At 61.5% G+C, this 15,245-nt stretch overlaps 2 protein-coding genes across 3 annotated transcripts; both read right to left on the minus strand.

Moving 5' to 3' along the window:
* Positions 1–994: 994 nt before the first annotated feature.
* On the minus strand, positions 995–4,670 carry LOC138808797 (protein lyl-1-like). Its single transcript, XM_069995007.1, has 4 exons — positions 4,119–4,670; positions 3,029–3,387; positions 2,839–2,933; positions 995–2,135 (listed from the first exon to the last, which is right to left on the minus strand). The coding sequence occupies exons 2-4, from the start codon at positions 3,361–3,363 to the stop codon at positions 1,708–1,710; spliced, it is 858 nt and encodes a 285-aa protein (XP_069851108.1). The 5' UTR covers positions 3,364–3,387; positions 4,119–4,670; the 3' UTR covers positions 995–1,707.
* A 971-nt stretch (positions 4,671–5,641) lies between these two features.
* Positions 5,642–14,932, minus strand: LOC138808798 (tRNA (guanine(26)-N(2))-dimethyltransferase-like). 2 transcript variants are annotated; one of them, XM_069995008.1, is made up of 17 exons: positions 14,829–14,931; positions 14,360–14,682; positions 13,418–13,473; positions 12,285–12,427; positions 11,937–12,124; positions 10,168–10,283; positions 9,976–10,088; positions 8,301–8,449; positions 8,036–8,122; positions 7,888–7,957; positions 7,665–7,799; positions 7,494–7,579; positions 7,297–7,405; positions 7,134–7,210; positions 6,382–6,501; positions 6,165–6,294; positions 5,642–6,035 (listed from the first exon to the last, which is right to left on the minus strand). In XM_069995008.1, exons 1-17 carry the CDS (start codon positions 14,880–14,882, stop codon positions 5,886–5,888), a joined length of 2,106 nt encoding a protein of 701 aa, XP_069851109.1. In that variant the 5' UTR covers positions 14,883–14,931; the 3' UTR covers positions 5,642–5,885. The 2 variants fall into 2 exon arrangements, with proteins under 2 accessions (XP_069851109.1, XP_069851110.1); XM_069995009.1 differs by lacking the exon at positions 6,165–6,294 and having other exon boundaries at positions 14,829–14,932.
* Positions 14,933–15,245: the final 313 nt, after the last annotated feature.

Consider the following 15,245-nt stretch of genomic DNA (forward strand, 5'->3'; position numbering starts at 1 on the left):
GCAGAGGTCAATGCCAACGAACAAACGTCCCTTCCTTTCTCCCTCTCCGCCCGGACTCTCCCGAGCGCCCCTCTTTGAGCCAGACGCCAACTTGACCCTCACCAGCATTATCAGGAGCGCGCTCTGCAAGTTGGTCGTTTCCTCCCCGACTCCCCCTCCCCCCGGCGCCCCCCCCACTCAACACCACCCCTGCTCCCCCCCCAGCCCCACCCCGGAAGGAAGGCTCCATGCTCCAGAACAGAACCAGCCACGCCGCCGACAGGTCGATCTGCCCAGGCCCGCGCACGCACGCACGCACGCACACGGCCCCCCCCCCCGCACACAGCCCCCCAGCCCCCACCCCCGCAACCAGCCCCGACGACTGCCTTACACACCCGCCCCGCGCTGGCCGGCCGACCTAGTGCCTTGTTCTCACCCCCGTGCTGGCGGAGCGGACGCCGCGCTCTGGGTCCCAGAGGGGCCGGGTGGCTCCGACCACCCCCACCCCACCCCGCCCGTGCAGAACGGACCCCCCCACGCGCACACACACGCACACACACACGCACACGAGAGAAAAATAAAGGAGCAATAAAGTCACGAGAACTTTCGTCCCCTAATCGAGAGCCCGAGGGGCACCCCAGACCCGCACTCTGCTCCCCTCCACCCCCACTCACCCTCCCTGGGGCGCCCCCTTTCCCGCTCCCCCCTCCTTTTACCCCCACCCCAAGCCAGCCTGGGCCAGCCCCACTTTGGCCCCTCCCGGGAGATCCGTGCGCCCGACCAGCACCAGCATCGCGGACCGCGAAGGCCGCCCGTCCCGTCAAACAAGTTTCTTCTTAGGCTAAGAAACGCAGTATATACGAGTATCTCTATATATAGTACTAATGGATTTGGTGTGCTTCCCCTTAGCATCCCCCTCCCTCCGCTCCCCCCATCGGCCTGGTCTCCCCCTCCCCGCCTTCACCCCCACCCGCCCCCCCGTCTCTGCACTGAGATACATAAGAAACAAGGGTAGTTTACTGTCTGTTTTGTTTTCTGGGTTTTCAGTGTCCTAGCGGAATGCAAGTAGGCAGCCAGCCCGTCTGTCCCCTCCCGCCCGCCCCGCCCCGTCACTGCGCTTCTGTTATACCATCTTTGCCTGACTCTCTCCGGCTTCTCCATTGAATGGCTAATGTGTATGTGAAATAAAGAAAATAAAGAAAAAAAAAACAAAAGCAACTGCGCCCAGAGCCTCCGCCGACGCCACCGATCATCGACCCGTCCCCACCGACCCACCGGGCTCCCGCGCCGTCCAGGGGCGCCTGTCCCGGGGGTCGCCGGGAGAGGGCGCTGGCGGGCGGCGCGGAGCCTCCCGGTCCCCTCGCGACCCCAGCCGGGGAGGGCGGGGTGGGGAGCAGGCACCCCTTGGGTCGTCGCACGTCCGCGGCGTTGGTGCTGCCCTCGCCCCTGGGAAGGGGGTGCGGAGAGGTCACGGGGGGGCGGGGGAACCAGCGGGTAAATGAACATTATTAACTCTGCGCGGGGGGTGGGTCTTGGGGACCCTCGAGTCCTCCGGGGTCTCTGCCGCCCTCATCCGGGGCGACCCCGCCGGTCCCTCCTGCAGAAAGTTCACTCCGGAGCACAGTCCTCGGCGCGTCCAGATCTGAGGGCCTCCAGATCTGGGTGGGGCGATCCCCTGACGCGGGGTGCGCCCCCGCAACCAGAGACGTCGCCGGCCCGGGGAGGGGGTCACCGCACCTCGGGACTCAGAGCCGCCTGCTCCACCTTGATGGGCCGCGCCGTCCCGCCCGGGGCGCCGTCGGAGCCGCCGGGGAGCGCGGGCTGCGAGCGCGCGGCCGCCTCGGCCTTGCACGCCGCCGCCGCCTCCCGCCGGGCGCCGCCGTCCGCGCCTCCTGCCCGGGGCGCCGGCCGCTTGCGGGGCCCGGGCGCGGCGGGGCCCGCGGCCAGCGCCGCCGCCTGATCCCGCAGCAGCCGCACCAGGAAGCCGATGTACCGCATGGCCAGGCGCAGCACCTCGTTCTTGCTCAGCTTCCGGTCGGGCGGGTGAGTGGGCAGCAGCTTCCGGAGCTCGGCGAAGGCGCCGTTCACGTTCTGCTGCCGCCAGCGCTCGCGGCTGTTGGTGAACACGCGCCGGGCCACCTTCTGCGGCTGGTGCCCTGCGGGCCGGAGGAGGGAACGGGTGGGCGGCCGGGCCGGGCAGCGCGAGGCAGGCACCCCTGCAGCCCCCACGTGCAGATCGGCCTCTCCCGGGCCCCTAGACGTGGGCTCCCGGGCTCCCCGGCCCACACCGAGGCCCTGATGCGCACGACTCCGCGCCCCTCGATGGCGGCGAAGGGGCTGAGATCCCCTGGGGAGCAGGCCACCCTCTCCCTGGAACCCTCTTGCTGAGGATGCCCCATTGCGGTGTATTCCGGGGGTGTATGAGAGGCGCCCCCGTGTCTCCTGTGGCCGGTGGGAGTGGGGAGGGGTTCGTGGCCAGGCTGATGGCTGTGGTGGCTCCAGGCAGTGGTGTGGCTTGCCCCTGTAGCTGTCTGTGGTTCTCTAGCCGACTTGTGTAGTTATGGTTGTGTGGCTGGCTCTTTCATGGCTGTGCATTCCAGGGGAGCTATCATTTTGGGGGTTCCCAGTCTCGGCTGTGGCCAGTGGCTCTTTGAGGGGGGCGCGGGGAGCGGAAGCTGTGGTCTTGAATGCATCTGGCTATAACCTGGACGGGGCTTGGCGTGGATGTGTGGGAAATACCTGTCCCTGTGGGAGGGGATGGGGCAGCCCCCCACCCGCAAGCCTGTGCGCATGCGTGGACACACACACACACACACACACACACACACACACACACACACACACACCTCCCTCCCTCACCCTCAGGCAGGTCCAGGTCACAATGGCTCGGTCTCCGCTTCAGCCTGCTGCTGCTGGGCAAGATGCCAAAAGGTCCTGCCGGCCCAATGTAGACGCTGTAAGGGGTCGTGGGTCACAAATGCCTCTGTGGGCAAGGACCCTGGTCCCCCCATCTCCAGCATCCCCTTCCAGCCCCGTCTTCCCCACTGACCTGTTGAGGAAGGGGTGAGGGTGGTAGTGCAGGGCCAGGGCGGGCGGCGTGGCCCCCAGGGCCGACAGGTGCAGCATGGGGGGCCGGAGGGCGCTCAGCTCTGTGGTGGGCACGGCTGGGCCTGGGAGCCGGGTGTGCCCCAGGCTGATCACTGGCACGCCGGGGGGCAGTCTGAGCGGGGAGGGGCCTCGATGGCCTGCCTCCTCCGGGAATGGGGGGGACTCCGGGGAGGCAGACTTTGGGGTCCCGGAGGGCGCTGGGCTGGGGGTGCCTGCCATCTCTGCCTTTTCAGTCATGATGGGGCCCGCCTCCGCCTGGGCTTGGGGTCGGCACATGGGCCCTGAGGAGGGGGTGCTCACCTGTGGGAGGGAGGGGGAGAGGCTGGTGGGAGGACCGGGCAGTGCGGGGGGGGGGGGGGAGCAGGAGGAGTGGAGGTTCAAGTGGGCAAAGATGGAGGAGGGGGAGCCCAGGAACTGCCTGCCACACGGGGTGCTGGGCGGCTGAGCCTGTGTGTAAGGGGAGCTGCGCTAATATCCTTAATCCCACCCCCCACCCCCAGCTGCCGGCGAGGATGGAGGCCCCGCGCGGGCCCAGGAGACCCCCAAGCCCCACAGTTGGTCGTAACCCTGAAATCGCATCCTGAGACACCCCCACATTGACCATTGGTGCCATAGGACGTTGGGATCCCTCCTCATAGTCCCCCGTGTCACCAGCCCCCCACCCGCCGGCCGGCCTGTGGACCTCAGCTGTGACCTCCAGTGTTCTCATCGCCACCACACTGCTCCCCTCTGCTTTCCACCATTGTAACAGGGTCTCCCGACCTCTGAGCAGTCTCCTGACCCAACTACCTGCACTGCCATCCCCTCCCCCAGGCTGACCCGTTGGACCCCAACAGCACCCCTACGTCTCCCTCTGCTTCTGGCACCACCCTGCCCCTCACCCCCAGCATCACCCCTCCTTTGGCGGGTCTGCTGGGTGGCCTCCCGGGATTGGGGTGCTCTGGTAACTGGGGGGACCTCCCCAGCGGGATGGACGCACGGATTGGGAAAGGGTTGCGGGGGAGGGGGGCTGCACCATCTCCCCCTCTTACCCCGGCTGTGTCCCCGCGTTCTGGCGCGCCTTGTCCCGGCTCGGTGTCCTCAGGCCCGGCGGGCCGGGCCCCGAGGCGGCGGCTTCCGCGGTCCGGTCTGATGAAAGCCCTCCAGGCCGCCCCGTCGGGCCCCAGAGCCGGGCCGCGCCTCCTCCCAGGCTCCCGGGGGCCTGGGCGGCCGCGGGCGGCGGGCAGCGTGGGTCCCGGGAACGAGAGCGGCTGGGGGCCCGGCCCGCCCTCTCCCCGCCCTCGGCGGCCGGGTTTCCTCCCTCCCAGCCCGGCCGCAGGGGCCAGAGGATGCCGGGCCGCCACAGATAAGGCCCTGCTCGCCTGGCCACGCCTGATAAGGAGCCGGGCTGACCCCGGAGGAAACCGGGCGGGCGGCAGCCCCAGCGCCCCGGCCCCGCCCCGGGCGCCCGCCTGGGCCGGCACCCCCGCGGAGGGCCTGGCCTCCCCCCTCGGTGCCCGCAGACACTGGCGGACCCCCGGCCTCGGCACACGATCGGGGGAGAGACCGAGGCAGGGCCGACAGCATGGAGCTCGGGTCCTCCGCAGGCTTCCCGGCCCCGGGCCGCGTGACCCAGGGGCCCCAGCCCTGTCTCCTCCCCACCCTCCTGCTTCCTCTTTTTCACTCATGTCCTCCCCCCCCCCCCCCGCGGGCACGCCACGGGGCCACGTCTGATCTGCGCCTGGCCGCGAGGGGCCAGGGGCACTGGGCTCCAGGGTCAGGGCGGGCGGTGATTTCCGCAGCTGTCTCTAAGGTCTCGGGATGATGGGGGGGCACCCCTGCAATCCCAGCTACTCAGTGGGAAGCCAGTGCCAGCGGGACGCGCCCCACTCTTATCCCGCACGCACCACCGCGAAGCCGGGCGCGGAGCCGCGGCTCGGGTGGTAGCGCACCAGCCTCGAGGAACAGACCTGGGACGGCGCCCAGGCCCTGGGTTCAAGGCCCAGCCGCGGCACGGAAGAAAACAAAAACCACCGTGGGTCAAGTCGGTCGGTGGTGTGGCCGGGGAAGGGGGTTCGGGGCGCCGGTGTGCGAGGCCGGGAGCGGCCCGCGGGGGGGCTGGCGACTCAGGGTGCACACAGGAGAGAAGCCATCGGGGCGCAGGACACCCCCCTGGGCCGCGCTGGCCCTGCCGGCTGGGGACGGGGCGCAGCTTCCCTCACTGGGGGTCAGGGCAACAGCCCGGGCCCAAACCGCGCACCGTCCTGGGGCTGCAGCTCAGGAAACACCTGGTCCGGAGCGGATGCCCTGGACGCCTGGTTCCGGTCTGGCTTCCGCCACTGCGGCCCGGGAGAAAGCGAAGCCAAAAACAAACCGGGGCCGCGGGAGGCCGCGTGGGGGCTGCTGCGCGGCCTGAGCGCGCGCTCCCGCCCGAGGGGCGGGGCCTCCGCTCGGGGCCCGAGCGCCACCCTGTGGCCGCCGGCGGGAACCGCGGGCGGCAGCTCCCGGGCCGAGCCGCAAATCCGCTTCTCTGGCCCAAAGGAACACTGCGCAGAGAGACAAGGGCCACGCAGGGACATATTTTTTACTTATTTATGTATTTATGTCAGTCCTGGGGCTTGAACTCAGGGCCGGAGCGCTGTCCCTGAGCTTCTTTGTGCTCAAGGCTAGCGCTCTACCACTTGAGCCACAGCGCCGCTTCTGGTTTTTGAGTGACGAACAGGAGCGAAGAGTTTCACAGGGCTGGCTTCAAACTGCAATCCTGAGATCTCAGCTTCCTGAGTAGTTCGGATTACAGGCAGGAGCATCTTTTTATTGGCTCAGTCTACCCCTGGCCCGGCAGAGGCCGCTGGTTGACTGGAAGACTGGTTGGGGGTCTCTGGACAGTCCAGGGGGGCCGCATCCGCAGAGGTTCCGGGTGCAGGGGGGATGTGTGAGTAGCAGCACTGGTCGCCCCGTGGACAGGCACCCTGGGGTGAGGCAGAGATGATGGGGTGAAGCCCAGCAGCCCCACCCAGCAAGCTCACTCCCACGACATGGCCGCTATGGCGGGAGGGGTACCCAGGTGCCCGGCAGTGGGGAGGAAGATGGCACCTCACCTCCTTGAATCGCTTGCAAGGAAACGACTTGAGGCGGGCAGCCCTCTGCGCGGGGTCCTCCGCGGGCTCTTTCCTCTTATTCTGCAGGACCCGGCGTTTCTCCTCCAGCGCTTCACTGGCTGCCTTGCCCCTGGGCAGGCACACCGAGTGGGGCTTCCCCCTGGCCTTCCTCCCATTGCCCTGGACAAACTCCCCACACACACAACCCCACACTCACCCTGGCCGCGCTCGGGGCCGGGGACCCCAGTTGGCCTCTGGGTTGGCCTGGAAGCGCTTGAGCCCTCGCTGGCGGGAGCTTGGGTTGGCATCTTCGCGGATGGTGAAGTTGGCCTGAAGCCTGGAGAGGTGGGGGTGAGGGCTGGGGTGGCGACCACGTGGGTATACAGAGCACCCCCAAACCCACACGTGCCCACCTCCACACCAAGGTTCTTTCTTTTACTATTGAGTCCAGATTGTTCTGGAAGATAACAACAGAGTGGACCCCTCACGGATAAGAAGGGGCTAGGTGGGTGTGGGTATGGTGGTGCTCACTTCCAGCTTTTTCTGTGGTGCTGAGGAATGGAACCCAGGGCCTCATGCTTGCAAGGCAAGCTTTCTACCACTGAGCCACCTTCCCAGCCCCAAGTCTGTTAGACTCTTATCTCTTAACTAGCAAAAAGCTGGAAGTGGAGCTGTGGCTCAAATGGCAGAGGGCTAGCCTCAAGTACAAAAGCTTAAGGACAGAGCCTAAGCCCTGAGTTCAAGTTCTAGGCTGGCACACGTGTGCTCACACACATCTAGACAGATAAAGTTCTCTGTGCTCTGACTCAGGTAACTGGCTGGGGGGCTGGGAGCTCAGGGGGAGGGCAGAGAAGAAGGAGACCAGATTCTGGGCTCCAGTCTTGGCAGGGGAGTGTCGGTGGGGGGGGCTCCCCCCATGTTCTCTGGGGTCACTCTCAGCCCCCCCCCCAGTCCTCTGGCGCTGCAAACCTGGGCTCCACACTGAGGATGCGGAAGGCAGGGCTGGTCTCTGACAGCCGCTCCCGCTTCACCGGGTACTCCTTCTCCTGAGAGAAGAGATGAGGAGACGCTGCACTCAGGGGCCTTTGGGGGACCACCCCTCCCCACGGCCCCTTGGAGCTGACCCCCTCACCCAGCAGCGCATGATGTCCCACAGAGCGGAGGCTGGGGCGTCGGTCTTCACGGCGTTCTTACAGGCGTGGGAGAGCGACACCCGGAAGCCAGCGTGGAGGAGGGCTGACCTGGGGAAGGGCCAGGACGGTGAGGGGTTGCCCGGAGCCCGGCGATCCCCACAGGCCCAGGGCCTCCCTGGACCTTTCTGGAACTAACCGCAGCTGCAGGAGGCTGGGCGTGTTGCAGTGGATGGTGGAGCTGAGCTGGTCCAGCGTGTAGTAGAGGGGTGCGTCTGGGAGTTCCTGGAAGGGGGGGAACCGCATGGGCTCGGCGGGGCCGGAGGGGGGGCGAGCAGACACGGCGGGCGGGCACCCTGCCGGCCCCCACCTCGGTGACAACGCTCAAGACCCCTCGGATCCGCTGCGAGGTGTGGAAGCGGCCAGGATTCGCACTCACGGCCTCAAGGACCCGGCCCACGAAGTCCAGGTTGTGGATGGGCGCTGCCCACACGGGGCCGCCGAGCTGCCGGGGCACACGGGGCGGATGACGGGGGGCCGGGGAGAAGGCGCCCCGGAGCCCCGCCCGCGCCGCCCGCCGCCCGGGCCTTCACCTGGTGTCGCTGTCCACAGTGCTCGCACTCGGGGGTCACCGGAGGACCGCAGGCGGCCGAGAATTTGATCCTGCCAGGAAGGGGGCGGTTAGGGTTGGGGGCCGTCCCAGGGTGTCCCGCCCAGACCCCCAAGCCCTCCCAGGCTCACCGGCCACCAGGGGCCTCCGATGCTTTCCCGAGGCGCTGCAGGTGGAGGGCGCCGCAGCCCACGCACTGGAACACCAGCGCCTGCTTGCTGTGGAGGCAGGGAGTGCCAGGCGAGGCCCCGCCCCGCCACAGGCCCCGCCCCCGCCACAGGCCCCGCCCCAACGAGGCTCTTCCAACCGCAGGCTCCTCCCTCGCCCTGGGCCCGCCCTGGGCCAGGCCCCGCCCCAGCTCAGGCCCCGCCCTCTTCTCCTCTGGGAGAGGCTGACCTGGCGGAGGCTTTGACCTTGGCCTGGCCGGTGAACACACGCACAAACACGCGCACGTAGAAGTCGGCGCTGATGCTGAGCAGTGGCTCTATGAAGCGCTGGTAGCAGTTCGCATGGAGGTCCAGGCTGTGCAGCACGATCCGCAGCGCCTAGGGGCGCAGGGGACGGGATCACTCTCCCCACAGACCCAGGGAGTACAAAAGCCAGGCACACAGTTGCTCCCCGGGTTCCAACCTCGGCCCTACTCTCATAACCCTTGGGAAGCCAGCATCACCTCTCAGTGCCTCAGTTTCCTCATCTGCAACATGACAGAAAGCACAAAGGTTCAGCAACAGAGCACCCTGTACCACGTGGGCACTGTGGACAGGAAGTGGAGGACACTGTTGCAAAACTTGTCTGAGACCTAAGGGACTAGGCCAGGACTTACCCCTTTTCTGGCCGACCCTGCTTCAAATACCCAAGGGAGCCCAATGGGGTCCATTCTATGAGGGCAAAACAGGCCCAAGAAGGTGAAGTCGAGTACCCAACACAGAAGAAACTCTAGATTTTAAATCCAGACCTGAAAAAACTACCCTTAAAAAGACTGTCTTGGGCTGGGAATGTGGCTTAGTGATAGAGCAATTGCCTAGCATGCATGAAGACAGTACCACATACACAAAAAGCCAGAACCGACCTGGGTGCCAGCGCCTCACTCCTGTAATCCTAGCTACTCAGGAGGCTGAGATCTGAGGATCGGGGTTCAAAGCCAGCCAGCCCAGGCAGGAAAGTCCATGAAACTCTTATCTCCAATAAACCACCAGAAAACTCGAAGTGGTGCTGTAGCTCACGTGGTAGAGCACTCACCTTAAGCTGAAGAGCTCAAGGCCCAGAGTTCAAGTCCCACGACCAACAAAAAAAGCCAGAACTGGTGCTGTGGCTCAAGTGGTAGAGCACTAGCCTTGAGCAAAAGCAGCCCAGGGACAGTGCCCAGGCCCTGAGTTCAAGCCCCAGGACTGGGGAAAAAAATAAAAAGACATGCCAGACAAGGTAGTTAACACCTATAATCCCAGCAGTGGGAAGACTGAGACAGGAGGACCCCACTGGTCTATATGAGCCTGATTCCCAAAAACTAAACAAAAACTTTTTTTGGAGAAATTACATAATCATAGAAAAACAACAATGTAGCCAGGCGCTGGTGACTCACATCATAAGCCTAGCTACTCTACAGATGAGATATGAGGATCTTGGTTTGAAGCCAGTCTAGGCAGAAAAATCCATGAGACTCTTTTATCTCCAATTCACTGGGAGCTGTGGTTCAAGTGGTTAGCCTTGAGCAAAAAGCCTAGGGACAGTGTCCAGGTCAAGTTGAAGCCCCAGGAGCAGGGTGCACACGTACAAGCACACACACACACACACACACACACACACACACACACACACACACACACACACACACACACACTCTCCAACCATGTAACCTCCTTCCACACACACACACACACACACACACACACACACACACACACACACACACACACACACACACACACACACACACACACACACACACTCTCCAACCATGTAACCTCCTTCTCATGTGAGTTATCGGCTAGTCTTCCCTGCCTGGGCTGGATCTGCCTGGAGGAAGCTGAGCAGGTCCCAGGTGTGGGGCGGGGGTGCAGGGAGGTCCCCTCACCATCTCGTGGCAGGCACGGCTCTTGAGAGCCATGGCCCCATACTTGCTGTAGCACGTCTCGCCGTTGTTCCCTGCCAGGACCGCCATATCCGTGCAGGTGATGCACAGCAGCCCTGGGGGGGGGGGGGGCGGGCAGTGAGGACCCTCCCCAAACACCCAGCCCTGCTCAAGCCTGGGGGGGGGAGGGCTCACCTCCTTCGCTCACAGCCTGCACTGCTGCGTCCAGAAAGGAGGCGGGGCTGCCGTAAGGGTCCAGGTCAATGACGTCAAAGCGCTCTGATACCCTCTGGTGCTGGTACATTAGCATCCTACAGGAGAGATGGCCAGATGGCCGGTCCTTAGCCTCCCATGGGGCCCTCCACACATGTGGACTCCTACAGGGTTTGGCCTTGAACTTGAGGCCAGCTTCCCAAGTTCAGGCTCTGGCCATTTGTTTTGTTTCCAGGTTTTCTTTGTGGTTTCAAAATCTGGGATTTGAGCTGTGTATCACCAGGCCCAGCTTGACGATCATTAGATGCGTGATTTTCATCCCTAGGCCTCAGTCTACCCATCTACATATAGCCTTGACAATGAACACGCGGTAATGATAGAGACATTCAAGTGGCCTTATGCTGCAAGTCCTGCAGATTGTCCACCTGCATGCTGACCCCTCCCTGGGTCACAAGTCCCGTCTATTAGGTTTACACTCACTGACTCTTGACATTGAGAGGTGCCTGGCACAGACACTGTCTGTGAAAAGACCATCTTCCAGGGGAATAAATGAATACAAGTTGTACAAGAAGTTCAGCTGGGAAGGTGGCTTAGTAGAGTGCTTGTCTAACACGCATGAAGTCCTGGGTTTGATTCCTCAGGACTACAGACACAGAAAAAGCGGGAAGTGGTGCTGTGGCTCAAGTGGTAGAGTGCTAACCTTGAGCAAAAGAAGCTCAGGGACAGTGCCCAGGCCCTGAGTTCAAGCCCAGGACCGACCAAAAAAAAAAATTGTCTAAAGCAGGGGGTCAGTACTCAGAACTATACCCAGCTACTCAGGAGGCTGAGGTAGGAGGATCCTGAGCTCAAGGCTAGCCTAGGCAACACAGCAAGACTTTGTCCTCAATAATAAGATTTTTTAAAAAAGACAAAAAATACCTTGCTTAATGGCATTGTTTTCACCTTATGTAAATGCATACTAAAAACATTCCCAGAACAAGATGTGGTTCTCAAAGCACGTCCTTGTTGTTTAATGTATGTCTGTACTTCTTGGTGGCACAGAATATGAACTGTCCAAGTTGTGAGGCATTTTTGTGTTTGTTTTTTTTTTTTGAGGGGGGGGGTGGGGGACACGCAGGGGGACACGCTGGTAATGGAGCTTGGATTCAGGGCCCTGCATTTTTTTTTTTTTTTGATTGGTTGTGGGGCTTGAACTCGGGGCCTGGGTGCTGCCCCTGAGCTCTTCAATTCAAGGTGAGCACACTACCACTTGAGCCACAGTGTCACTTCCAGTTTTCTGGTGGCTAAATGGAGATAAGAGTCTCATGGACTTTCCTGCCTGGGCTGCTTTGAACCGTGATCCTCAGATCTCAGCCTCCTGAGTAGCTAGGATTACAGGCATGAGCCACCGGCAGGGCCTTACATTCTTCCTTGGCTTTTTTGCTTAAAGTTGGAGTTTTGGCTATTTAACAGAAGGTAAGATTCTCATGGACTTTTCTGCTCTGACTGGTTTTGAACCATGATCCTCAGATCTCAGCATCCTGAATAGCTAGGATGACAGGTGTGAACCACCAGTGCCCAGCTGCATTATTGGACTATTCATTATATGAATCCAGCCAGATGAAACAACCAAGCAGGGTTCCAAGAAGCTACTATGTCCCTCTGCTGTGGTCATATTCTCAGAGAAGGACAGAGGCAGCATCACCCCAGGCAGCCAAAGTGACAACCCAATGTGACCTTATCAGCAATAGGCAGTGCTACCTGGAACTTACCGGGCATCTGCCTGGCTGGCCTGTACCAAGTGGCCCACATTATTGAGCTCGATGTTCTGGCGCATGAGATGCACTGCCTGGGCGGAGGCATCATTGGCAACCACAGATCGGAGTCCAGGTACTTCTCGAGCAAACCGAATGGAGCGGAGGCCAGAAGCTGCCAGGCCCTCCAGCACCCGCAGGCCCTCCTGTTGGGAGTTAAGAAGGGACTCTCATTCACATCCCTACTTCCATTCTCTTCTGGAGCTCCAAGAGTTGTCTCCCAGCCCAGCTCCTATAGTTCCTAGTGGTCTAAGAGCCGGGGAAGGGAGGATTGATTCTAAGGCGGCCACAGCTGCTCAGCCCTACCTCACAGATCTCTTCAACGGCAGCTGTTCGAGGCTGGTCTTGTGGAGCCAGGTTTTCACCCTCTTTTGGTTTGAGTTTTTCCTCTTCTGGTTCTGACAAGTCCACAACCACTTTCTGCAGGTCCTGCTCACCTGGCACCTTGACTGCAGTCACAGGAGAGATAAGCCAAGGACTCAGATGCTCCTCCACCTCCCTCACCCCCTCCCTGTGCTGAGGACTGAACCCCCAGGGCCTCCACACTTGTTTTTTGTGGGTTTTTTGGGTCCGGTCGTGGGGTCTGAACTCTGGGCCTGGGCGCTGTCCCTCAGCTCTTCAGCTCAAGGCGAGCGCTCTACCACTTGAGCCACAGCGCCACTTCCAGCTTTTTTCTTTTTTCTTATGTGGTGCTGAGGAATCGAACCCAGGGCCTCAGGCATGCAAGGCAAGCGCTCTTCCACTGAGCCACCTTCCCAGCCCAGGGCCTCCACACTTGAACTACACCCCAGCTCATCAATGAGAAACCTCCCCTTAATGTTCACAATCCTTCAGATTCATGGGAAAATGTCTTGTTCAGACGCTAGTGTGTGCAGGGCACTGGGGGACTAATGCCTGTAATCCTAGCTGCTCAGAAGGCTGAGATCTGAGGATCTCAGTTCAAAGCTAAGTAGGAAAGAATATGAGACTTTCATTTCCATTAAGGACCCCAAAAAAGCTGGAAGTGGAGCTGGGGCTCAAATGTAGAATATCAGCCTTGAGTGGAAAAAGCTCATGGACAGTGCCTGGGCCCTGAGATTCAAGGCCTGGCACAAAGGCACTAACAAACAACAAACAACAAACAACAACCGGGGTTGGGAAGGTGGCTCAGTGGTAGAGTGCTTGCCTCACATGCATGAGGCCCTGGGTTTGATTCCTCAGCACCACATAAGCAGAAAAAGCAGGATGTGGCGCTGTGGCTTAAGTGGTAGAGTGCTCCCCTTGAACTGAAGAGCTGAGGGACAGTGCCCAGGCCCAGAGTTCAGGCCCCACGACTGACAAAAACCAACCAACAAACAAAAAATAACAACCTAGGGCACATCAGACTGAGGTAAGGAAAGAGGTTTTCATGACACCCCCCCCCCCCAAACATAAACACCAGAGCCTGAACCTGTACTCACTCTGGATTCCTTTGGCCCCAAGCTGAATTCGAGCAAACTCTGTAATTACTGCACACCTGATGAAAGAAGAATCTGCTTACTTCCTTTGTAACAGATCAAGGCTTGAATTCCCTTACAGTTTCTCTTAGCCGCAGTTGTCTTTCTTTTGTCCTGCATTCTCAATTCTACCGAAAACTCCCAACTGAATGATTGAGAGGTTAACTATTTTTTTTCCTTCAGGTTCATAAACCCCAGAACAGCTGGGAGTCAGTGGCTCACACATGTAATCCTAGTTATTCAGGAGAGCTGAGGATCTCGGTTTAAAGCCAGCCCAGGGAGAACATCCCTGAGACATTCAAGTCCAGCAAAAAGTGAGAAGTGAAGCTATGGTTCAAGTGGGCTCAGAGTGCCAGATTTGACCTAAAGGACACAGCCCAGAGTTTAAATCTAAGTAGGGAGACACACACACACACACACACGATAGCAGATGATGTCTGCAATCAGATGACCTTCTTAAATCATTATTTCAATGCATTACCACAAAGTGTGTAAGCGGTGTGAAGCTTAACTCGCAGAAAAGTCTGCAAGTTAAAAATAAGTGATCTGTCCATTCCGAATAACAAGAACGAACCCCAGGAGGGCGACTGAAAAATTCCTGAGGAGGACAGAAAAGGACACACACGCCCGGGAGGACAAAGACCCCCACCAGGCTAGTAATTCTTCCGGCCCAGCTCCTCCTCCCTCCCCATAAAAACCCGGAGCGGGCACCAGGGGGGAAGAAGTTTTGTGGCTGAATGGGTCCATCTTGCAAGATGCCAGCCACTGATTAAGCCCGATTTCTTCCTGCCAAGCCTCTATCTCCTGGATGCTGGCCTTCCAGCGGCGGACAGCCGGGGACGTATTCCGGTAATACCTCCGATCTCACCGACCCACTCCCCCTCTGCCAGGCTGACCCCTGCTCACGTGAGGTCCCGGTTGAACTCCTGCACGGGGTTGTAGAAGACCTCATTGGCGCTGGGGAAGACGATCGTGGCGGCGCCCTCGGTGACTGTCGTCTCCGGGGCGGCGGGCGGGCGCTGTTCTCCACGGGGCCCCGAGCCGTTCTCCAGCGCGGCTGGAGCCGGCGGGCCCGGGGGCGACACCCCGGCCATGCACGGGGCTCTGCGGAGGCCGCGGACGGGACGGAGAGCGCCGCTCAGCCGCAGGACGGACATCCGCGGGCCCCGCGGCCCGCCAGCCTCATCCGGGGGCCCGGGGGCGGAGGGGGAAGAGAGAGGGAGGCCGAGCTGCAATCGGGTAAAGAGCCGGGGCTGTAGACACCGCGGGGCCTCGGGAGGCGGGCACCCCGGCCTCGCGGGGCGTCGGGGCCCTGCGGAGCCGGAAGCTCTCGCGGCAGTCCACTCCCCGCGCCCCCGCCCCCTCGACTCTTCACCTTGCCCGTCGCCGCACGCAGAACCCAGCCAGGCTCGGTGCACGCCGCCCGCATCAAGGCCAGGGCGCTGCCATGTTGGCCCGGAGGGAGGGCAGGTCACGTGACGGCGGCTAGCCAATCAGAGGCGCCGGCTACGGCGGGCGGCCAGGGTCAGGCTTCCTGGCCAAAGGACGCGTGTTGAATGTGTGGCACGGGTGAAGCCGGCTTTCCCAAACCTGGAGGGAAAGAGTCGCTGGTCCCAGTGCACAGAACAGAGTATTGTGTTTAGAGAAATAGGGCCTTCGATCGGGGGAGCTAACCCCTAGAGGTCGTCTCCTGGGTGCTGTATGCACAAACTTAGAGCAGCACCCTGCTGGGATAACCGAGGCTCCGGAATCCAATTAGTGGGTTTGAATACCTGCCCCACCACGTGGTCTG

Source organism: Dipodomys merriami, unplaced genomic scaffold (genome assembly GCF_024711535.1).
Source record: "Dipodomys merriami isolate MVZ:Mamm:240054 unplaced genomic scaffold, mDipMer1.0.p SCAF_477, whole genome shotgun sequence".
In the NCBI taxonomy this organism is placed as follows: domain Eukaryota; kingdom Metazoa; phylum Chordata; class Mammalia; order Rodentia; family Heteromyidae; genus Dipodomys; species Dipodomys merriami.

Bases quoted from the DNA above. Each gene is read 5' to 3' on its own strand.
- LOC138808797 (XM_069995007.1), bottom strand. From the start codon at position 3,363: ATGTGCCGACCCCAAGCCCAGGCGGAGGCGGGCCCCATCATGACTGAA. The intron at 2,934-3,028 runs GTCAGTGGGGAA...GACCCCTTACAG, and splicing joins CCTCACCCCTTCCTCAACAG to CGTCTACATTGGGCCGGCAG. The intron at 2,136-2,838 runs GTGAGGGAGGGA...TCCGGCCCGCAG, and splicing joins TGACCTGGACCTGCCTGAGG to GGCACCAGCCGCAGAAGGTG.
- LOC138808798 (XM_069995008.1), bottom strand. From the start codon at position 14,882: ATGCGGGCGGCGTGCACCGAGCCTGGCTGGGTTCTGCGTGCGGCGACG. The intron at 12,428-13,417 runs GTGAGTACAGGT...CTGTGACTGCAG, and splicing joins TGGGGCCAAAGGAATCCAGA to TCAAGGTGCCAGGTGAGCAG. The intron at 6,502-7,133 runs GTTTGCAGCGCC...CCACCTCTCCAG, and splicing joins ATCCTCAGTGTGGAGCCCAG to GCTTCAGGCCAACTTCACCA.